Raw genomic sequence first — 24,174 nt, forward strand, 5'->3', positions numbered from 1 at the left:
GTTTAGATGTTGATGCAAGTATATAGTATAAACACTGTGAGCTGCCAGAATATTTTCCATGAGGATCGGTGCTGCCTTCACTCCAGCAGGCAGCAGTTCCCCTGATCCCAGGCTGAGAGGAGGCTGATGTCTCTCTGCACCAGATCCTTTCAGCAGGAGCTTCCGGGGCAGAGCATGGCTTCTCCTGCCTGCCCAGTGTGCTCCATCGCAGGGCGAAGTTCCCTCCGAGGCAGGGCCGAATCGGGGCTTCTCCCCTGGCGTTCCTCCAGGATCTCCACATCTGGTTCAGCGCTTCCACAGCTTCATCTGAAGTTGAGGGGTAGGAGAAGCAATGCCTCCGCATTCCAGGCCTCCAGATTCCCTCATCGGGCCACTTCACGTCGACAATGAAGCCGCGTGGCTGGCAAAACAGAGCCCTTGCCGCCAACTGATTCTTCCAGACCCAGCCGCTCTCCCGGGAGCATCTAGTTCAGCCTGGGGATTTCCAAACCGCTCCAGGAGTCCTGTGGGGACTGTGCGGTGCAGTTTATAAATCCAATAAATAGATATAAATCCAATGGATAAACAAACTTGCTGCCACTGTGTTTTGCTGGTCTTCAGCAGTTACACTGGTTAAATATTTTAATTGCTCCTTTTAATTATGTAAATCCATGGAGTCACTTTCCCTCTTAATTATTGATGATGACTTTTGGCAGTGGCATTGGAGGGAGAAGGTGGAGGGCTTCTGGCTCTGGTGATTCGAGTGCTTGGAAGGCATCCTGGAATTCCTGATCCTCTTTGCTGAGTGCGCACGGGCTTTTTACGCTTAAGAGCACGAAGCGGAGATGGGCCTGCCTTTGTCCCCCATCCCTTTGACTCCGGAAGCCAACGGAGACTGAATTCAGCCGGCTCGGAATAGGTGTCTCCGCGCACGGCTCTGTTTGGCACGCTCAGTCCCGCACCCGCCCAGGGCCACTTCCCTCCCTGCCACTCCGCAAGGTTCCCGTCCTGAGCCTGGCCACTCTGGTGACCAAGATGCTGCGCCACCAGGCGCGGAAACCTCCAGCAAACCAGGAGTCGGTCCTCCCTCCTCCATTCAAGCCACACACGAGTCAAGTAGGCCTGAGCAGGTGGCTGTGTGCATGGCTGTTTTTTCCTGGTTCTGATCCAGAAGTGGAGAGAAGCAGCAGCAGACGAGGCACAGGTGATGTTTCAGGTGTGAATCGTACCTGGGTGCCGCAGTGCAGGTTAGCCGCTAACCTGCTCTCTCGCCTCCCTCTTCTTCTCTGCTCTGCAGGCAAAATAGAAACGGAGCAGTGGTCGGACATGTACACAGTGACCAGCCAGCTTTCGCTGAAGGTCAAGCGGGAGGATGACGGAGTGCCTGTCGTCTGTCAGGTGGACCATCCTGCCGTCAAGGACCTGCAGACCAAGTACTACCTAGACGTAATGTGTGAGTACCAGAAGCACAATCCACCTCCCATCTAAAAGCAGTTTGGGTAGGAAGAAGTCCGAAGCTGTCAACGAGGCAGATACTTCTAAAACTGTTCGCATACTCGTGCTGTCATTCAGTGGGTGATTCAAAGTACTCAGTGGTGGTTTCAGGCTTTTCCTACGCATTTGGCCCCGATCCTGGCCAATGAGCTAGTTCTTCTTGGTGGTCTCTGTGCAATCACATGGGTGGGCTGGCCGCCCAGCACAAGGCCTGGATCGGGGAGAAAACTTCCAAAGCTCAGTGGAATGGAGTGGGCGGGAGCCCCCACCTGCCCCTGTGGCCCCGATCCTGGCCAATGAGCAAGTTCCCCTCCTCTAGTCTTAGCCTAACATGCACCTGGTTCATACCCTGCTCTAGTACATGGTGCACCCATGGTTTGTTGGTGTGGGTGGGTTTGCACATCCTGACAGCCCATGGTTAAACACCGGGTTGGAGTTATGTGTGAATCAAGTCTCTCGAGATCCCTTCAGAAGTGTTGCCTTAATGGACGAGACTTTACGCGTGCTTTCGCAAAGCCCCGGGATCTCAAATCAGCCCTAAAGGCTGACAGGCCATACCAGCCAAAGCTCCGTTCAGCCCGCTTCCTTCTCTCCCAGCCACGATGTGGTGGGCTGGGAAGGAAGACACTCGCAGCTCAAAAAGCCCCCAGCCCCAATTCAGTGGCCCAGGCAGGCTGTGCTCAGCCGCTCGGGATTACTCAGCGCCAAGTTCCGCTGGGGGGAGCAGCCGCCAGTGCTCCAGGATCCTTGCCTCCGAAGCAGCTCACACACCCCTTCCCTTGGCTTGTGGCAATCGCCATTGACCTACCTTACAGGGCCGGTGTATTAGATTGCTAATAGCACATGCGAAGCCCTTCCGGACCCTCAGAAGTGCTATAATCTTGCTATATGATAAATATTATTATCACAGGATAACTTATTGCAGATCCTGCCGAGTAAATAACGGGCTGGGCATCAAGGCGCAGTGTGTGAATATTATTTCCTGCTGCCGACTCCGCGAGGCTGAGCAGAGCCGAAGTGGGGAAGCCCGGCACCCGCAGGGACGGGGCGGGATCAGTCCGGTGCTGCGTCACTCAGATGTCGTGGCATTTTGACGCAAGGAAGAGGAACGGGGCCGCTCTCATACACCCCTCACCTTCCGCAACGGGGCAGAAATGCAGCAAAACTATTGGGGAATGATTCAGAATGTCTTTTGTCGATGCAGCTCAACCATAGCATTACACAAAGAGTCCCCCCTCCCTGCATTAATTTATTTCTTCTACTTCATTATGTTGTTCCATTATAAGCACTCCGCTTACAAATTTCATATTGCCTGAAAATATTGGAGAACTAACGTCCCTATAATGGGAAAACAAAAACCATCAGATATTACCTAAATTGGCAGATTGTAGTTCTCTTGCCAGTGTGCTAATGTGTAATTCATTTATGCAAACTTAATGTCCATTAACATTTCTTGTAGAGCTCCATTAGCTTTAATAATATATTAGCACCTTTGTTAGGTCTGATCAGAAAGGCTTAACCACATGCACAGAGTCACACTCTTGCGCACACATGGCCTCAAAGGAGGATCGACTCGGGAGCAAGAGCACGTTGCTTTCAAGGTTGCAAGGCCACCTGTTGGCCAGCAGGCGGGCCTGCTCAGGTAGGGAGCAAAATTTGCAGGATGAAGCATATCCGCTAGGAACAGGCTCAGGCTGCGGCTCAGGAAGGACCCCCCGTGATTTAGAACCATCCCCTGCCTACCTTCCTGGCTGCCGGCGTCACCCGTTTGTTCTGACTCCCAGGCCTGCGCATGCCCAAAATACGGAGTGGCTCAGTCCAGCTGGAAGCTCCTCTGTGCCAGCCCGACTGCAGTGAATGGGCAGGCGGTGCAAGAGAACATTCTCCCCGTTTATTCCGGAAAGATGTGCGCCTTCCAGTCCGTGTCTTGTCAGTCGTTGTGATAGAATCACATCTTATTGCAAGTGGGCGGTGCCCAAAGTTAATTAGCAGCAGGCGGTTCCTCCGCTGTGTTTCTGCCCGAGGGACTCAGATGCCTTGGACCAGCCCTGTCGCCACAAGGAGGGCGACACAGGAGCCCAAGGGGGCCTCTCCCCTTCGCCTCCCAGCAGTCGATGTCCTTCACTCAGAGCCGTGGGTTCCGCCTCCTCTGCCGCCCCCACGGAGGCACCACTCATTGCTGCCTGATGCCCCGATTGCGGGAGCCTTTGATTCCATTCCAGCCCTTTCAGAAAAACGCCACTTCTAAAATCAGGCCTAATTGTCACACCTTCTTTGTCCCTTCCTGGACCTCGAGACTTGCAATCAGAGCCGAGCACCGTGCTCCCAATTACTGCTCTGCACACGCACTCCGGCGGGGCCGCCTCCATCAGGCGAGGAGCGAGCCGAAACGGCAAGCACAGAGTGCCCGGAGATTGGCCGCCCTCTGCCAAAGGCCAGCTCCCCAAATTTGCCCTCATTAAGGGAGGAGGGTAAGAGAAGTGGTCCTTCAGGAAGGGGGCACGGAAGCGTCGGGACACCAGGCACCGCCACATGCCCACGCCTGCCCCGGGCCCACCTCTCGCTTCCTGACACCGGCCTCCGCGATCAAGAGCGCCACACCAATGAATGCGCCGTCACAGCGGGCGGTTTTCTCACTTTGGTGTACTTAGTGCAAGATGGAATTCAGCAGGAAGTGGCTTGTAATAAAAGAGAAGGTATTAGCAGGCAAAATTCAAATTATCTATGGAGCTTTTTCAAGGCGGTGAGCTAATTATTGTTTGCTCAAAACCCTGAATATGTAGGCGCATGTTAACATTTGTACGAAGCGGAGGGAAGAGAGCGAAATGGGGAAGAGGGCTTTGGATGGCAACATGGAAGATTAGGCACACGTGTCTGAGGCCATCTCTCTCCACCTGTAGCTGAGGCGAAGCGTGCTCAGGTAAAAGGGCAAAACATGTTTGTTATGTGAATGAGCAAAGGCAACCTTGGGCTCACGGCTTCTTCGTGCGTTGGAGGGGGAGACACAGGGCAGGAGCTGCCCCATTCCCACAGTGCAGCAAACCGGGATAAAATGGCCTCTTGCATACGTCAGGCGGAAACTCCCAGCCTCCTGCCGTGGCGTGGGAAAGGCAGCTGCTGTGAAGCTCGGGCCTGCTCGTTCTCGGAACACGGGCCCATGTGCTGGGCCGCGGGTCGTCCCTCCTGGCTCACACAGGACTGGCTATTCCAGATGCGTTCTGCCCGTGGTTTGGGGGGTTCACTATCAGGCCCCAAAGCGTGGTCTCCTTTGCATCCCACAACTTGGGAGGACCACAGAAGGAGCATGAGTGGGTGTGGCGCTTGGTCTGGACCTCTGCACCCTTGCAAGGACGCCTGGAACACCGAGGGGTCGAGGGGTTTAGCCACGGATGAACACGTGGGTGCAGTGCAGACGCCGGGCATCGGGAGAGCATCTGCTGGAGGGCACGGGCCAGACAGAACAGGCTGCCAAAGGGAAGGGAGTTTCCGACTAAGCGGAGAGGTGGTGTTTCTCCTTCCACGCAGCTTGGAGAGCTTCTGTCTTGGCAAGTCATTAAGGAAGTCTCTAACTTGTACATGCATTTTGGAGTCGGAGGGGAGGGGAAGGGGCCGTAAATTGCTACGCTAACCCTTCATCTCGATGACTGAGCTTCGCCTCTGATGGAGCCCCTCGAATATGGTAATCACGGAGCTTGTAAGGAGAGATTTTGGCCAAATACCTGCTGCAGCTATTCTTCTGGGCCTGTCAGTAATTCCGTTAGAAGCGGGCCTCCTGCTGCACAAATTCGCTTTGTTGGAGCCAGCATGCGAGATCTCCGGCTGACAAGTTTGACCTATTTAACCAAGGTTTTGTGAACATTTCATTTAAACTTGCTTTTTGTGCTGCAGCTCAAATGAAATTATGGATTTGGGTTTTGCTTTATTATTTGTATCAACTTTACTATGAGAACTTTGAGAACTTGTCTGTTGAGTAGTACTTTCGCCGCATCTGCCCAGCAGAAGCATAGAAGGAGCACGAAAAGCTAAAAATCGGCTAACTCCACACGTACAAGGCCCTCGCTACCTTTTTGCTGCTGATTCCTGGCGCTCCGGAGCCAAACCCTCCTCCTCGTGCCATAAACAACCGTCTTGCCAAGGTTCTGCACCAGTTTCCTGCAGCAAAAGAGCCCGTTGACGTCTGTCTTTCCGGATTTGTTGAAGTGCATGCTGCCAACATGGAAGATCCATAGTATGACACTCAGTAAACGAGCAGAAGGACTTTGGAGCAAAGCTTTCGTTGGCAATGTCTCTTGGAGGGGCACCCAGCAGTGGCTGGTGTTCCACGGGGCAGTGGCCCAGCCAGGCGGTCTCTCCATGGAACCGGACTTGTCCGGACCTCGAGGGGTGACGGACACCCATCAGTAGCTGCCCCACTGTAGGTTAACACCTTGCCCGGTTGGTTGAGAAGAAGGCCGAGCGCACATATAAAGAAAGAAGGAAATGGAGCATCAGAATACATTAAGGCGTCGTTAACGACCTGCGCTAAACAATTGCAGAGGAGGGAGGGAACGTAGCCCTGCATGGTTCATCCTAAAACCCCATCCCATGCCTTTGAAGTATTTTCCTCCTCTTCCTCTGCCGAGCATGTGATGCTGGAGGCGGGGGCGAGGGGAAGCAGGCAAACAGCAGTGAGGCTTCAGGCGCAGGAGAAGTAATGCAGAGTTAAGTCATAATTAATGGAACACAGAGATGTATAATGTCTACATGCATGTTTATAAAAACCTATACCCAGGGAAGCTGCCATAACCTCTGTTTGTTGTTTATACCAAGAGAATTCCCCGTGCCCAATTATGTTTAACAAAAAAGAAAGAAAGGAGGGGAAGGCAAGGAAGCAAGGCTGCCATATGCGGGCGCCTTGTGCTTTAATAATCTGCATCTTTCTGGTGAGTGCAAATATTAATTGCAATAGTATGCAGTGAAGTGATTAACATCAATATAATTTATCATCTGGAGATTTCTGAACATAAGTAAATGAGTTGTTTTGTTCAGTGAGGTGTTGACCCTTTCAGAATATGTGATTTAAAGTGGGGGTTATAATATTATTACCATTATTGTAAATATGAAAGGCACCACAATCAGCCGAGTGTTCAGTTATTTGATTTTCTGGAGCATTAGCCTCTCTTGTTTGTGACATTTCCCAGTTGGGTGCTCGTTTGTGAGCTCATTAATAAGGCTTTCTCTGAGGAATGTTGCTGAAAATGAAGAACAGTATAGTATAGCAGATCCTGGCCCTCCGAGCATGACTCCCAGTCACAGCGAGCGTGCACATAAATGGTTTAAAATGGGAAATAATTACACCCAGACCTCAGCCCAGAGGCCTCCGCTCCTCAGTGTGACTAAAAGCCGGGCTTCGCAGGAAAAGAGGAAGGCGCATCTTTGTGTGGCCATTTGGTCCCGACGGCCTCCTGCCTCCTCTTGCCGGCTGCTTTTCCCTGCCTCGTGACGCTGAGCAGCAGCGCTGCACGTAATTGGTGGCAAAGGCTGCGGGGCTTACAGCCCCTGAACAGGCTGTGTTAACAAGAGGAATGCAGGATGTGGCCAACAAAGGGAGAAGGAATAAACGCTTGGTGGGGAGTAACCGGTCCAGGTTTTGCTGCTGGATCTTTCTGCAAGAGGCTGGAAACTGGCACGGCTGGGTGGCCGGTTGACGCTTCCTTCTCCTGTTATGGGTTCCCCGCCTTATTTGAGCACTAGGACCGGGCTTAAGCGCATGTTCTTCCCAGGGGTCTGTTGCAGCAGGCGCTCCCAAGTGCACCTGGGGGCTGGAGGGGCTGCCGCGTGTGATTCCGAAAACGACCCCAGCATCCTTTGACTGCAAAAGGATGTTCAGACACAATGTCCTGCTCGCTTGGTGCAGCCAGAGCATGATGGGACCAGTTTTAGTTGCATATGTGGTTTGGGGGTCCCTGTGAGGCTCTGCGAGGTTATCACAACCCATGCTCAAAGCTCTGGGCGAAACGTTCGGTCTGTTGAGTTTTAGAAGGTGCTTTTGAGTAGACAAATGTCGGCATTTCTTCCTTCCACGGGTTGCAGCCCTGGAGTGGACAGATTGGATGTGTGTCATGGACCTCTCCTTGCCAAGTGACTCTTTGGCATAACTTGAGCACATCAAAGCTTTGGCACCACATCCTGATGCAAGCAAGATGCCTGTAGACGAGCCTTCCCCAACCTTGTGCCTCCCAGACACATTTGGACTGCAACACCCAGAATTCCCAGTCAATGGACCTGCTGGATGGGAATTCTGGGAGTTGTGGTCCAAATGCCTCCGAAGGCCACCAGGTTGGGGGAGGCTGCTGTAGACCCAGTGAAAGAAACATCCTTGTTGAGTTTCCAAGTGTCTCCAGGGCCAAAAGCAACCAGCCATCTGACATGCCGCCAGCAAGTTCAGCACATCAGTCGGGTCTGCCATTTTTCTTTAGGATAGTACATGGGCTACATTAGAAGGGCTGAAGGTCATCGGGTGAGAAGAGCAGAAACTGGCAGAGGAGCTGAGGAACCATTTCCATGGCATGTTCCATTGGCCCCTCACTGGGCTCGGCCCTCAGGAATAACAGCAAAGCCATTGGAAAGGTACGAGGCTTCAGGCACGAGGGCCGAGGATGATGGTTCCCATATGGTATCTAGGGAAGCTCTGGAGATCCCTGGGTAAGGAAACACATTGACTCTGCTCCTTTCTGTGAAGGAATACTGGGTCTGTAGTATGTGGTTCTATAAATCAAATGCATCAAAGGAACTAATCAATATTTATCTCAAATAATTTTCAAAAAAGCAGTGTCAGTATTCAGTTCTCAATGTCCCTTCTGCTTCTGTTGCTCATTTTCTTCTTCCCATGGCCGTGGCTTCCATAATTTGGGTCTGCCTTGATTTTCTTCTTAGTTTTCGTACATGGATTAGTAGCTTCTCCTCCTCCTTGCCTTATTGGGAAACCTGCTTGGAGGTTTCTACATTAGAGGCCATTTGCTTCCCGCATATTCTCCTATTCAGTCCTTTAGTATAAATGGTCACGTCTGTGCTGATGACAGTCAGTTATTCTTTGCTATCTCTAAGCTATGCTGTTTTTCTAAATCTTTGATCTTCTCTTGCTAGTTTCTCACAGCTGTCTGCTCATTCCTTTAAGCCAAATCTTTCAAGGACAAAAATTCTTGTTTTCCCTCTGCCCTCTTCCCTCCCTCCCTTACGTTTTGGCCTGTTGATGTTGTGTCTGTCTCTTGATCTGCGCTCATTTTTCCCTTCTCACATTACATCATTAGCTAAGTCTTGTCTTTTTTCAGTAATCAAATCTTACTAAAATTCAGTGTTCCACCATTTTTTTTCCTGCCCAGATTGTATGATGATAAAGTTCTTAGTCTTTCCATCTTCAGGTTCTTGTTTCCAGATTTGAATAATACAAGTAGATATGATCAATTTTCTCTGTGTTTGCTTTCTTTTCACCGGCACCCTTTCCCTTTTTATACTCAGTTTAAGATTCTATTCCTTCTCCCAGGCTCCTTTCATTTCTGCTTTCTCCATAGTCTCATCCTAAGTCTGTGTTCTCTGGGGTCTTTGTTGCTCATTAAGCCCCATGTCTCTTCCCCCCTTTCACCCCTCGGTGGATCTTTTCCTTATCTATCAAGCTCTTTCCTAGCTGATATTCGCTGGACTGATTCTTTTCTTCTCCTTAACAAATGCCTAAATACTTCCTAATTTTTAATTGCACTTGGCCTTCTGTGCAGCTTCCTTTTTCAGGGAGACGGGGGCAGGGGTGCTTGCTTTTTGTTTCATCTCTCCCTGAATTTGGATGTATTTGAATTCGTGCCTGATTTTTTGTGCATGTCGAAGAGGCTACAAAGCTCGAACACTTCCAAATGATATTTTCTGGTCCTCCGCCCTTCCTTTCCACACCATTTGCGATTGCACGCAAGGACTGGCATTGAGACCTGCTGCAGAGGGAGGAGGGAAGAGAACGGGCTGACTTTCTGTTCGTGAAATTTAAATACAGGTTCCGGGGAGAAGCGGCATTCATCATCTCCTATTCTAACATGAAGATCCTGCAAGGTTTTACACAACCAAGCCAGCACAACCTGATACTTGCTGTTATCACCAAACTGTGGGAAACGAGCAGACCTCCTTTTCTGTCTGTCTGTCTGTCTGTCTTTCTTTCTTTCTTTCTTTCTTTCTTTCTTTCTTTCTTTCTTTCTTTCTTTCAATTTGTTTGCCGCCCCATTAGCCATCAGACTCTCTGGGTGGCTCACAACATATGCATGGTAATTAAAACCAAAGAACAACTCATGTAACCAACAATGGCAATAAAAATCAGTAATAAAATAAGCAATGACATAAATAACAAGCTAAAATAAAATAAGGTAAAACAAGATGAGAGGCAGACCTAAAATTGATATTCAATATATAAAGCCAATTAAAACTTAAGAAAAAATACAGTGTAATCAGCATAATTAAACAAGATAAAATATCTGGCATTAAAATCACAATAAAGCAGCAGCTATTGACAATAAAAGCCATTAACCATTAAAACCAAACCATTCAGCCATCAAAATACTTGCGGAGAAGGAACATGTTCAGTTGGCATCTAAAAATGCAAAGGGAAGACGCAAACCAAATTTCAAGTGAAAATCCAGGGCGACTTGGATTTCCTGCCGCAGACCCTGGTGTGCATTATATTAAAAATCCATGTCAAGTGGTGCAGTTAGCCATCGCCTGGACATACGGACCTGTGTTTTCCCTTCCCGTGCGTGGTGGAATCCATTCACATGGCTTCCAAGGCAGAAAGTCCAAGTTGCGTTGCTTTCTTCTCATCCACGTGGATGAGTTGCTTAGTTGTCCCGCATAACTTGTGTTGCTCCAGGGCCTCAGGAGTGATTGAATTGGTTTGGTTCCCAGTGATGTAGAAGACACCCTCTCGGGGAGGTTCTGGAGATGGCCTGTGATTCTCCATTGCCCTTCGTTCTGGAGCATTCCATGTCTGTACCCGTGGTGCTCCAGGCATTGTTTCCATACCAGGATGGCCTTTAAAAGCAAGGCAATAACACCTCCGGGCTCATTATTAGCTACTGGAAAGTGGCTTTCCAGGTTAAGAGAGGGTCTGGGGGGAAACGAAAGCGGACCCTGTACGCAGTGGGTGCCTTGGTCTGGAAGCGTCAAGGCAAGCGAATTTGCGACTCTGCGTGCGCCGCGGTTGAAAGCGGATGGACTTGGCAGCGGCGAGCTTCCGCCCTTGTTCTCCCGGGATCTTTCCATACATTTCCCGAGCTCCCGCCCCGAGTGTGAAGCTCTCTAATCCCTTGGTGTGTTTGCGTTTGGGGATTTGCAATATTCATCTGCCCTGGCAGAAATCTTTGCTTTTGTTCGAACAAAAGGCAGCGCTCCACCATTCCTCCCGCCAAGCCGTTCTGGCGCAAAGCCGCCCGTCAGAGCCCGATGTATTAATATGCCGCGGCGCAAAGAATTGTCAGCCCATAAAACATGATACATGATAAAATGTATCAATTCTGAACACCGCAAATCTGCCGTTTCACCTCAGCATGAAGGCAAATGAGTTTTCCTCCAGCTTGAGTGAGTTCAGAGATAAACTTCAATTTAGCAAAATTTCATTTTGCATGTACCGGTGGGGGGGCTCCCGCCACCACCCTCAGTGTGCGGATTCCTTATCAGCATGTTAAGGTTTGGAGGCTATTAGTCAGCTTAATTTGGGGGAATGCCAGGATAATTTACTGATTAGATGGGTGCAGCAGAGAGGGCGGCAAAGGTGATGCGGAAGCAGCGCCGAGCCGTTGGTTGCTATCGGAAAACAAAAACAGTGCACGGGTCGGTCGTATGTTTAACGTGCTCTCGTTCTCTCCCCCTGCCCTCTTTCTCTCCCTCTGCCCCGTGTCCAATGTGCAGATAAGCCCGAGGTTCAGGTGCTGCAGAATTCGCCAGGGCAGCCGCTGACACGAGAGGGCGACCTCCTGGAGCTGCTGTGCCACGTGAAGGGGAAGCCAGAGTAAGTCTTTGGCCTGGGCCGCGCGTGCACCGTGGAGCCGGAGCGGGCCCTCTCTGGAAGAGCGTGGCTGCCACTCACCCGCCCACTGCCCCGTCCAGCTTCTGGCCTGGCGTGCTGAGGCGGCCCCTTCCCGGAGCAGGCGCTGCTCTCGGCAGCTCCCGTACCCCGGCTCCGGTCCCCCGTGGCCTGGTGCTGCCATGGAAACATGCGCTTCTGTGTGTTTGCCATCTAATCCCTCAATTTAGGGAATCAGCCTGCATTCTTTGAAGAGCAGGGAAAGTAGTGTGTCTGCAGCGGGATGAAGTGCCCAAAGGAAATTTGATTACAACTGGATTATAGATAGAATTCTCGAACGCTGATCAATGTTGCCATTTTAAAATGCTGGAGCGGGGATTCTGGGGAAGCGGGTACCCTGCCCACCCGTGCTAATTAAGGGGCATTATGCTGCTACTCTTTCCTGGCTCCAAGAATCCTGACCGACGAGTGCAAAGAGGTTTTCTGTGGCAAACGCTTCATGCTTTACCCCCGAGGTGGCATTGCCCAGGGTCGGTGCTTGCACGACGGGGCGCAGCCCGTGCTTTTCAGGGTGCGACCAGGTCTTTTCCGAATCTGCCCCCTTGAGAGTTTGCTGGAAGTTGCTTCCCAAAGCATCCGCCTGGGAAGAGACGCACGCGGTCCGTGCGAGGAGAGCATCCTCTGTCGCTTTTGTGGCCTGTTCGCCGTGCGAGCAGGCCTGGATCTGGCTGTTCTCCCAGACACTTCCCCTTTGCTCCCAAGCTGCCCTTTCTCAGTCTTGCTTTTCCTGAGTCGAGCGCAGCTGATCAATAAGCTCCGATGTTGACCTTTTCAGCTACGGAAGGTTCTCCTTTCCTCCTCCCACCACCTTTTTATTCTCCATCTTTCACTGTGAATTCGACCCACAGGCTGCCGTCCTAACGCACGGCTGACAGTAATTCTCCTTGTACTGGTTGGGCTTGTTCCGAGCAAGAGCGCACAGGCTGGACTCCCGACGCGTCCCCTGAGGCGGAGGCAGGCCGGGGTTCTTCCCCATGAACTCCTCCATCTTGCAAGCATCGTTCCTCCCCTGTGTAGTGTATCCCCTTCACTTGATGTGAACGGAGAGCTCTAAATTGTGGCTGAAACCGCCATTTCACCTCTTCTCTAAAGAGAAACAAGAATGATCGCTCACGTCGAAATCCTTGTCCCGGTGTCCAGTGCAACTCAGAATGCCAGAGGAACCTCGGGCATCTCAGACTGACCGCCTTGCTCGGGTGTGCAGTGTCTGTCTTTAAAGGACTTGCACTGCTTGTAGAAAACGCTCGGGTTCTGGCTGATCGTGGGAGGAAAAATAATCTCAGAACGTGCTTCTCTGCATGTCCGCAAGTGATACTTCCCATGTGGAAAACGTGGGGCTTCCCTGCTGTTTCCACTCCTCCTCTCCCCCGCCCCTGATCCGCACCGGGAACGATATTTTGCTGCCACCATCGGTTATGTTGCCCCTCACAGTGCCGTGCGGGGCAGAGTCTCGGCACACCGGTGGGTGAGCAGCCCCTCTCTTTGTCCTCCCCGCAGGCCTCGAGACGTGACGTGGCTGAAAGTGGACGACGAGATGCCCCACCACGTCGTCGTGTCAGGCTCGAACCTGCACATCGACAGCCTGAACAAGAGCGACAACGGCACGTACCGCTGCAAGGCCTCCAACGACGTGGGGACGTCCTTTTCCGATTACACGCTTTATGTATACGGTACGTGGAGCGAGCACACACTCCTTCCAGATGTGTTTGTGCAGGACTGTTCTCTGGGCTTTTTGGAGGGGGGCAGGGGGGAGGGGAGGGTTGAAAGAGGAACTTCTTTGTTGGGGGAAAAGACCTCTGATGGCGCCAGGGCGACTTACACCTTGCATGGATTGCTCAAGGAAATAATGCAAGAAAAGCAAACCTGTTTACTTCTCTCTTCTTCCTTCCATCTGGTTCAGAGTCTGTTTTCTTCCCACCTCAGGTGGGCAGCTCCTGCCCATCTGGTTCTTAAGCGCTTGCTGGGAGAACAGGAAGTGTTGTCAGGTGCAGGGTGGGGCCACATTCTCTGGCCAGAGGTGGGGCAGAAACACCCCCGAGTCATCAAGCTTCATTTCACTTCACAGTCCCGGACCGCATCGGTCACATTCCCATTTGTATTCTAACCAAGCAGCACCAGGAGAAACTGTGCAGGCTTTTTACCAGCCCCTTTCTAGCAAGTTCAATAACCTATGGCATGCCAGTCATGCAACCATATATAATCTGCAAATGCAACCCTTTTTCTACCGAACTTTGCTTGCCAGAGCTTTTAAAATATCTGCTGCAGCATTCTTGTTTCCCCGGGTTTTTGCTATTCATTCCTTCGAATGTTGTCAGAGGAAAAAGTAAGCACAGCCTGCTCAAAGAAAAACGAAACTTTTTCTCAGTCCGCTGTGCGGGCACTTCCAGCCTTGGGAAGGCACTGGTGGGTTTTGCGCGGCACGAAACTGTGCCAGTCTGTGGCGTGGACAGAATTCAGACATGCGAAACAGAAAGCCATCCGCCAGTGGAACGGTATCTTCCTGAATCTCCTCCGTTCCGGAAGACGTGGTTTGGGGAGGTGCGGGGGTGGGGGTGGGGGAGAGGTTGGTCCCAGCCCCACCCCACGAAATGCCGCTGTACAGTGCGGGGGATTGCTTTCTCTCCCGGGCTCTGCAGCCAGTGTTAAGGCCCCGGATGTGGAGCAGGTAAGTCTCCTCTCCCACCCAGCTCTTTGCCCGCCCGCCCCACCCACCGCCTCCCGCTGTTCCTTCTGCAGAGAGTCCACGTTGCTCTGCACGGGGTGGGCGATGTGGCAGCCCAGCCTGTGCCCAGCCCAGTGCCGTGTCCCAAATGGTTTTGCCACGGCGGCGTGTCCTCTCTCCGGCTCAGGAGGTGCTGAGTTCCACCTCCCGTGTTTGGGCCGATTGCACGCACAGGTCCCGTATGTGCTCATCCACATCAGCCGACTGCACAGCTTTTTGTCGCCTGCCGTTCGGCCCAGATTGTGTCTTTGCCTGGGCAGGTCCAAACCCTTGAAGGAGGTGAGCTAAAATTATCTTGAATCAGCATCAGGGTAGTGTTTGTCGAAGATCCCCTGGACACAGGGAGCCACTACAGACCGGTGGCTGTGTGAGTCTTCTCTCGGTCGCACGGACGCCCTGCCGAAACCCCAGTTCAGAACTTCGGTTCCAGACTTTCTTCCTTGCTCTCAGCAGCCACTTCTTTGTGGTTGTGCTGAAGAAGGTATAAAAATGTCCGTGTGCTTTGGGTGCTTTGGGGCTTTACTAGACCCCCATAAACACCAGACCTCCCAAGTTAAACAAATGGCAGAGGTATCGCATCAGCCGGACACGACCCAACAAGGCGGGTGTGTCTCCATGAGTGAAGACTCTTTGGGCTGCTGGAGGCATGCAGCACTTTGGCTTGGAAGCTCTCCTGCCCCCGGAGTCATTGAAGGTTCTCATTTTAAGGGGAGCAGGTAAAGAATTGGCCACGATCGGGCCAGCGAAGCAGTGCGTTGGTGCGTTTTCTCCTTGGCCAGAGACAATGTGCCCAAGCACCCACCGATTTCCAGAGGGCATTCCCAGTGGGGAGAGCCAGCCAGCGAGACCTGGCATGCAAGTGTAGGTGATGCAAGAAAGCAAAAGGCCGGGGAAGCTGCCGCTGTGCAGCCCGGGAGGTGGCACCCCAGCGCGAGCCTAAGGCGTGCTTGTCCCGGGACGGCTCGTCTCGTGACCTGCGGGTGGTGGTCGGCCATCTGCGAGAAAGCAGCATGGGCCAAGTGGCAGACATGGGTTCAAAGACAACGCACGTGGCTGTGCTTCCCCATTTCCTCAGTTCAAGGCCTGTTTTGATGCAACCAGCCGGCCTGGCCATAGAAGACCTGGGCCTCGGGCAGTGGATTTCACATTCTTCCCTGGAGTCCGGGTGGGAAACAGGCAGGCTCCTGGTATGTTGTGGCAGACGCTGCCTTTGCGGATAACAAGATGAATCCAAGGCCCATCTTCCTTAGAGCAGACCCATCGCCCACGCGAACCTTGAAGGAGAATTAATCCTGGGTGTAGCCCACTCATTGAGAAGGGGGCATCGGTCATGTCCCTGAGGATGTTTGCCTGGAATCCTTCCTAGACTGGCCGTGACTGGGGTCCTGGCCCCCAGGTGGGGCTCCTTGCTCTGCAGTACGGAAGCCATGGGGCGCCATGACCCGAGGGCGTTTCATCAGCCTTCAGCTCCAAACGGGGAAAGCTGTGGCTCTGGCGACCCATCACTCTCCCAAAGGCATCTGATGGGATGAAAGCAGACCCATCGGACAAAGTGAGTCCCATGCTCCCCGGCAGGCTAGGAGTGGGCAGAGTCACACCCGCACTGTCTCCAGTGGTAGGTGGCCTTCCTAGCGATTCCGGCCACCGAGCCTGATCCGTGGGCCCTAATGCTCTTGCACGTGCCGCAAGGAAACGAGCAGGAGCTGGAGGCAGTGTGGACACCACCGCTCCCGGACGGACGCGCACAGCAGACGAGTAGGAGCTCAGCTCCGGCGGAGCACGGCCAGGTCCATCGGGCACCGGACTCTGCGGGCAAAACTGTGCGTGTCTTTATTTGCCGGCAGAAGCTTGCCCCGCTGGTCAGCCCCCAAAGGCTCCCGAGGCAGCTTGCAAAGATGAGCGAGAGAGCCCTTTCCGTGGCTCACACCCGAAAAGCCGTGGCAGAAGAGGAAGGGACCTGGCAGGGAGGTGGACAGAGGCCCTCTCGGCCCCAGCCCAGCCCAGCCCTGCTCGGCGCTGTTTCTGGTGGGGGGGTCCAAGCGAGCCTTCTGCCGCAGCAGCTCCTCCTCTGCCTGATGTGTGGGGCAGCTGGCACGGGGACGCCTCCCCGTGCCCTGGTCCCTCTCCGGGCAGGCAGCCTCCCAGTGGCCAGCCTTGGACCTCGGGCCGGCGGGCAGACAGAGCCTGGTCCTGAGCGCCCGGCACTTCCTTGCAAAGCGCCGCACCTTTGCTGCAGCCGGTGAAGCCCCTGCTGGAGCGAGCTCCTCGCGGTGCCCCCAAGGGAGGCCCGGCCCCACCGGCAATGGCAGCGGCCCAGTCCACTCAGCGCCGCGCTCGGCTGCGCCAGGTGATGCCTCCCGTCTCCCGAGGAAAGTGCGCCAAACGCAATAAAGGTGAAGCGCATAATTAAAGTTTGAATGTATTAATTAGAAAATCTGAGCGCTAACTCAGAGATAAAAGAGTAGCAGATGTGTCAGTGATGAGAAGTTTGACATGCTCGAGATAAAATTTCAAATCAAAAGCTTCCGAACCGTTTCATGCTCCATTATTGGAGATTCATTCCTGAGTTCAAAGTCTGGTGCTCTAGTTAACACATTCAGTTTGATCATTTGGGCACTGATTTGTGGTGGGTTCTCCCCCCTCCCCTCCCTCCCCCTCCCCTCCACCCCAGTAACTTTTTATGAAGTCACAATGCTCTCTGTTCCTCGTAAATGTTTGATGCTCCTTAAGATTGTTTGTTGTTGGCTTTTGCAGGTCAAGCATCTCCTAGACCATGGTGCTTATTTTCCTTATTCATTAAAAAAAAAAAAGAAAAGAAACATGGAGGCAGGAGAAATCCCCTTCATCTTTATCTGTTGGGTCCATTAGAGGACGTGATGTATTAAACAGGAGAAGAATGTGTGAGCCCTGGCAGAGCATTAATATTTATAAGTCACAAAGACATTGACTTTATTTTAAAAGAAATCTCACTAAAATCTTCCATGCATCCAACTTGATATTTAGTCGTGACATTCTCGTTCCCTTTTGTATTTATTACTGGCTTAGAAGTCGTTTTATACCCTGCTGGGATGTATTGATGGAGGGAGAATAATGAAGTTAACTGCTCTGGAGAAAGGCAGGCGAGTGAGCAAGACGGCCGCACGGCTCCGCTGCTGATATTTAGTCTGTTAAGCGCAGCGGGGTCTCCTCTGCCCTCCCTTTACCCAGCCCCTAATTTTTCAGATGTGGAAAAAAGCCACAAGACAAAACGGCATTGTTGTTCTCCTGCATTGCAAATGGTCCTCCTTGCCACGGGAAACGCGCTCCTCCTTTGCTTGACGCAGGTCTCTTTTCTCTCCCCTCCCCCCCCCCCCCCCCCCAGGCTCTTCCCGTACCATCTCACCTGTGTGCATCTACAACTAATTTTGTGCTCTGTGTTGCTGCCCCTGCTCTTGCCCAGATGCTGGGGGTGGGGGTGGGGGGGAATGGGACCCAGTGCCTCGCTTCCATCTGCCCGAGCCAGGGCGGCTGCCCCACACTCATGCCTGGCCCCTGTGCCCCAGCCCCCCCCCCCCCCCAGCTCTGATATCTAGGGCCATCTCAGCAGGGGTGAGCGGGCAGTGTAGCATCCATCTTTTGTTTGCTTCTTGGTTACTTTATTGACCAGTTTTGTATTCTGCTCATTCCTTTTAATTTGCTTTTTTCTGTTTCCTTTTTTATATTTTATCTAGATCCCCCCACAACTCTCCCTCCACCCACAACAACCACCACCACCACCACCACCATCCCTTCCACCATCTCCACGGCAGGTACGGTACCTTCACGAACCATGGGCTGAGGGCCAAGTGTGTGTCGCTTGTATGTATAGCGGACGAGCGGAGGCGGGTGGCAGGGAGAGGAGAGAGCGGAGGGGGGGCGAGAGGGGCGTTCTCCCCCCAGCTGTGCCATGTACTTACCTCTGAGTTGCTTTATTTTCATTTGACCAGCAGGATGAGACCAGAGGGGGCTGAGGGTTCTGGTCCCAGTCCTGTGAGATAACCCTTCACTCTCTAGAAGCCCGTTACGGTTTGAGATGTTGTTGTTGCTGCTGCTGCTGCTATTATTATTACTACTACTAAAAACATGAAGCATTGGTACTCCTTTGGATTCAAGAGCATACCTGCAGGCACCTTTCTGCATACCAAGCAGTGGATTCGACCGCCAGTTACCATAATCTAGCTCTCTGTCCAGCCATTGTGAGTGTCTTGCACACACACGCGGTTCCTTCACCAGGCGCTCCAAACTAGTGCCCTGCGCATCTTAAATCCCCACCCATCCAGCCTTCCGAGCCCCGAGGGACTCCCACGCGGCCAGCCCCGCCGGCAGCCGCTCGTGCCGCCCACCTTGTCCGGCGCGCTCATTGCCATCCGTCCGTCCATCCATCCATCCGCCATGGCATCGCCACCCACTGGGTGTCGTCATCACCACCTTTTCTCTCCCTCTCTCTCCGTCTCTCCCTGTCTCTCCCTCAATGCGAAGAGGTGCCAAAGCAAGCGCAGCGTGGGAAGTGAGACCACGCTGCTCGATCCTGTAATGACCTCCCCTCACTGGGCACGACGGCCAGCATCGCCTCCTTGACTTGCCCCGTGCCTTCCTCCCTGCACATTCCCGGCGCAGGACACACACTTGGCTTCCTCCGCTATTCCGACTTAAAAGACCTGTGCAAGTAACAAAAACCTTTCCTTCCAGTGTGCCTTAACCATCACCTCTGCCGTGTTTAGCTTTTTGCCTTGTTACATTTTTCTTCTTCCAGGATTGTGAGAAGTTAGAACATCTTTAGGTCCCTGGGTGTGCTTTACTTCAGCATGAGTATTATGGGATGGGTCTCTTCTGCCTTGTACCTCCTTCTGCATGTCCCTCCTTCTTCCGCTTTGCTGTGGTGGTACCTGGGTTAGCTTCCACATGAACCTTAACCCCTGCAAGGAGCAGCTGAAGGTTGCCAAGAAATAAAACTTGGAGGGTGAAAGGTCAGCCGGAGGACTTCGGCAGCTTATCTTGCGAATAAGGTCTTTGGTGTCACTGCCATTTTCATGCGTTGGGCATGTTAATTTGCTAATGAAGTTTGAAGTACCTTGGGATGGTCATTCCCGCCCAAAGGAAGAGGAGCTTGGACGTGCCAGCGGCGTTGCTCCGGAATCCCCAGCCGATGTGCAGAGCGACTGCTTTGCCCCACGGTGACTCCTTGCGCTTCCGCTGGCATGAAATGCTCTGCCGGGACCCCCAGGTGAGGCGGCATGCATGCAGGAGGAGACCTGCCTTCCAGGGGCGGTGGTGTGCTTTCCCTGGGGACGTCTGGCTTTCTTTTTCCCACGCATCAAAAGCTCAGCGCAACGTCAGTGGGAAAATGCAGCCATGCTTCTTCTTTATGCCTCCTTCACGCTGATTCTGTGGATTTTAATTTCATTTTGTTGCCATCAGGGTGCCTCTAACTTAGTTTACTGGAGCATTTCTTTTAAGAAAGATCTTTCCTATTTTTAAGCACAACAGTCTGATTCCCCCTCAGTTGACATGTAGCTTAATTTTGTTGCAGAAAATGTTGCTGATAAGCAGTAATCTTCCGTAGAGTCAGTCATATGCCTGTCTCCTTTTCTCCTGCATCACTTGGTAGATCACCTGCGGCCACAGACAGGAGTCCAACAGGTCTCTTGTCTTGTAAGGTGCTTAAGATGAATTTGAAGTCCTCTGTAACTCCATGGAAACCAGTCTCATCCGCACGAATTTCCTTCCCCATGCCTTTGACCTGGTTCATACATGTTAACCCATGGTTTATTTAACCCATAGTTGTTTCCCTCCTGGGGTTTCTACAGCAGACAGCTGAACAAATCACGATGCGTTTCTCAGTGCCTGTGTTGTTCTTTCCCTCTCCCTTCATCCACTCTCTTCCTGAACCCCACTGTCTTTGCGGTGCTGTAGCAATGAAGGGGGCACAGCAGGGATTCTTAGAAAAATCTTCCACTTTTGTAGCTGGGGAAACAAACTACGCTTCTGTGTTTGCACAGAACAACTACACATAGACTCTGTTCAGACACCACCGTTACATCTGAACAGGATCGTAGTTTAAGCGACTCAAGAACTTAACAAACATGAGCTCTCTTTCTGGGTTGTCCATGGGTGGCAAACCGTGGTTTGTTAGCACAGCTAGGATTATGTGTCAGTTGTCCACGTGCAAGCAAGGCCTAGGTGTGTGGATGAATGGAACGTGCGGGTGCTCACATGCAGCCAGGGAAAGTTAGTTCTTTAAACCTGGGAGTCTTAGTCAATTGCTCTTGCATAAATGAATGTCAGGTTGCAAAAGCAAAGTGAGAACCATATTTCTGTCTTTAGAAAACATCTTTAAGTGTTGTTTTACAAGAGGCATTTCTCCTGTGTAAGGAGAGAATAGAGAATGCCTCTTTTAAACATGCTCCTTCCCTTCTGCAGCTTCTGTAAGCTCTTGCACTGATTTTTAGAAATATATGATGCCCAGTTAATTGAGGGCACCTCTTAGTTCATTAAGGATGTTGTTAATGCTGTTCAGCTAGTAAATTGCGACAGTCCTTATGTACGAGCGAGACGGAGGCTGCGGACAATTTGCTTACTCCACAAGGCTTACAGTTGTGATGTTGGCCAAGGGTCTGTCGGCCCAAGATGCTTGAATTTGGTTTGGGCATTGTGGCAGAAGATCTTACGGGGGTGTGGGGCCAGTCGAGGCTTTGGACCAATAATGCACAGCGCGATCCCGCATGCACTTTGCTTTTGTGTAGCTGTCTTTCCTCCATGGCTCTCGAGAGAGTGGCCCCAATTCCCATGCTTTGATACCTGCACTGCCCATCTTGCGCTCCGCATGCGGCTTCTTGGCTGCTGCTCCCCTTGGATCAAAATGCCCTTGTTGTAACAAACGGCCTGGCACTGAGGCATAGTTAAGCCGAGATTGCTACTAGAACAACTTTGTCAAATCCCCGTTTTTGATGGATGGGATCTCGCGGAGTGGCTGTGTCTTAGCAGACAAGCTGCGTATGTATTTATCTTATCCTGAAGGCTTGATATCTGCCCGTGTGGAATTTAACTTGGGCTCTCTCTCTTCAAACAGATGAAAGGTTAGAGAACGGAGTGTCTCCATTCTGCCAGCGAGTGGGCCTCCTGCTTAAATTTGCCTGGTATATTATTCCTGACAAATGGATACCGGAATGACTTTCCGTCCCCGCTCTGCTTTCTGTAGTGCTTTAGAGCCACCCATTAGCCTTAAAAGCTTCAGCAGCCAAACACCAGTGATTAAATGCCGGTATAAAACTCCAGGAATGTATTTTGTTCCTTCCACGCTAAAGGTTTGTGTAACTGAAAACCATTCTCCAAATGAAATTAGCATAATTACCAACATTTTATGCAGTAGTCACAGGGAAAAATGCTTTCCTAAAAGCCTCCAGGGGCAACAGATCATTTCTGCTGTTGCTCTTACCCCTTCCCATGTTGCCAGCTGCCTTTTTATCATCATCATCATTATTATTTCCCTTTTTCACCCTGAGGCTTGCAAGGCCCAGGGAGTGGAAATCCAGAGTGGAAATCCGGAGCCGAGCTCCGATTCCGGTGTAGGCACAGCCTCCAGCGCCGCGCTGACCCTGATGAGGCCTTTGGCCCATTGCCTTCACTGGGCAGGTGGTCCCGAGGGGCTTGAGGGAAGTCCCTTTCCCTCCGCTGCTGCCCCTGGTCTTGGCCCCTGCAGGAATTTAGCCAGTCTGGGGCAGGCGGGGGAACTGAGCCCGAGCAGGGTGCTGGAGAGCCAGGGCCAGCTCCGGGAGGCCCGTTCTCCCAGGGCTCCCGGGACTGAGCAGCCGTGCGGGAAGGAGGTTTGGGGCACTAAGGTAGCCCATCTTCCAGGACTGGAGACCCGCCCCTGCCCGATGCCTCTTTGTAGGGGCATCTTTCATGGGAGCAGAGTTGGAACAGGAGTTTGTGGGTGTCTCGTTTGGTCCATGGTTCGCAAAAGAGGGTGGCCAGAGGCCTCCAGGGAGGGACATGACCACCTGCAAGCCAGGCTTGGATGCCCAGCAGTGACCTTCAGTGGCCACCTCTGCCCCTCCCTGTATTTCAGCCTGCGCAAGCCATGGCAGCCTTTTCCAGAAAGAGCACGCTGGGGACTGGGCAGGCTTCTGCTTCCCTCGGGACATGGGGCCTCTCAGGGCCGTTTGGTCGCAATGCTCATGCACTGATTCCTGTCTAGCAATTGCACCGCTATCTGTTATCTGGATCTTGACTGGGGTTGTAAAGGCCTGGAGTTAATTACTAGAATGGCGGCCTGAAAAAGCTTTAATGAGACTTCTGCTCTGGCTCTGAAAAGTCAAATCCCAACAGTTCTGGGGGCAGAAGGCTGCCATAGACTTGCAGCAGAAACTGGACGTCCCTGAAGGTCTTCACCCAGGACTTGACCCCAGGGTGGTCCATCCCCAAACCCGTCCTGAATCTTGGACCAAAGCAAAGGCACCCTGTTGCTTTTCCACTCTGTAGGGCAGAGCGATTTTTCTGCTGGCCTTCGTGAAATCTCTTGGTGGGGGGTCCCCCAGCCCACAATCCCACCTGTCGTGGAACGGCTCGTCTCAGGAATCCTGCCCGTCAACAGCCCAGAAGTTTCACTCACCCTTTTCCGTTCCAGCGGTATCATTGGCAAGCTGCCCCCGCAAAACACACACGCATTGTTTTCTGCCACTTCAAAATGTCCTTGTGGCTTTATTCATTAAGATGTACAATATGATATGGCATTGCAAGCTGCATAATTTAAATTGCCCCTGGAGTCTTCCCTTGAAACACTCCATTTGGACAGCTGTTATTTCCTGTGAGATAATTAAAAAGTTCTTAAAAATAACCCTCTTCGTTAGGCACGGCACATCCTTCTGCATGTATTCAGTTGGTCTTCCCTCCCTATCCACCCCACGCTGCACGGACCGATTGTTCTTCTGCCCCGGCACATCAGCAGTCATGGCGCATGTTCCCCATGGCCTCTCCACAGCAGCACCTCGCCTGCCCCACGGTGTCCACGCAAACCAAACGAAGGGCACCCCGAGCTGCTTTCCAAGGAGCCCCTCGTGCTGGGGCGGATGTGTTGGATCTTGCCGGGTTGGAGCTCGCATTGTGCTGTCGGTGCAGACACCAGCCTCGTGATGGCCCCAGGCCTCGCTCCAACGCGGCCTGAACATGCTCTCCTCCCTTTTCCAGGGCTCCTTTTTCTAAAAAGATGCCAGTCTATAATGCAGGCTTTCAGGGTGAGGAAGGGCAGGAAGAAGATAGGGCTGGTAGGGCTTCGTGTAGCGCAGAGATCCCATGGAATTGGTGGGTGGCATTCAGGCCAGAGGACAGCCCTGCCTGAGCAGACCGAGGGGTCGTTCAGCCCGCGTCCGGTCCATGCAGGGGAGAGCCGGTGTGGCGCAGCAGCTGGGGCGCTGGGTGGACTCAGGAGCTCAAGGTGCTGGTCCCCACTCAGCGATGAACTTTGGGCCCGTCGTGGGTGCTCGGCCTCACCTAACTCACAGGGTGCTCACTGTGAGGGCAAGACTGAGAGGAGGAGGAGGAGGAGGAGGAGGAGGAGGAGGAGGACCGAGCTCCTTGGAAGGAAAAAGGGCAGAGTAGAAAGGCAAGAAATGGATGCATGCGTGGCTTGGATGTCTGGAGGAGGAGAAGTCGCTCAGTGCGCGATCGCCACGGTGGCTGCGGGCTTGTCTGGGGCTGGGGCGCTCTGGGCCTCCCCAGGCCTGCCGCCCCCCTCGTTGGTGGACTCGGCACTTGCCCTTTCAGTCATCACAGTCAGTAAGAGAAGAACCACGTCCGCTGCAGTGCATGCCTCTGTCAGAGGTGCCGATTCAAGTTGCGGGTTTTGGTGAGAGGAGGATAAATATGTCTG

At 52.5% G+C, this 24,174-nt stretch overlaps 1 protein-coding gene across 1 annotated transcript in view; it reads left to right on the forward strand.

The window, feature by feature from the left end:
- CADM1 (cell adhesion molecule 1) overlaps nt 1-24,174 on the forward strand; it is a 103,246-nt gene that overhangs the window by 51,154 nt on the left and 27,918 nt on the right. The window contains exons 6-9 of the mRNA XM_044456321.1: nt 1,277-1,432; nt 11,392-11,491; nt 13,064-13,236; nt 17,999-18,076. Coding sequence (XP_044312256.1) covers nt 1,277-1,432; nt 11,392-11,491; nt 13,064-13,236; nt 17,999-18,076 — 507 coding nt within the window. The remainder of the gene's footprint in view (nt 1-1,276; nt 1,433-11,391; nt 11,492-13,063; nt 13,237-17,998; nt 18,077-24,174) is intronic.

This window comes from Varanus komodoensis, unplaced genomic scaffold (assembly GCF_004798865.1).
Source record: "Varanus komodoensis strain SLA01 unplaced genomic scaffold, ASM479886v1 scaffold83, whole genome shotgun sequence".
Classification (NCBI taxonomy): Eukaryota; Metazoa; Chordata; class Lepidosauria; order Squamata; family Varanidae; genus Varanus; species Varanus komodoensis.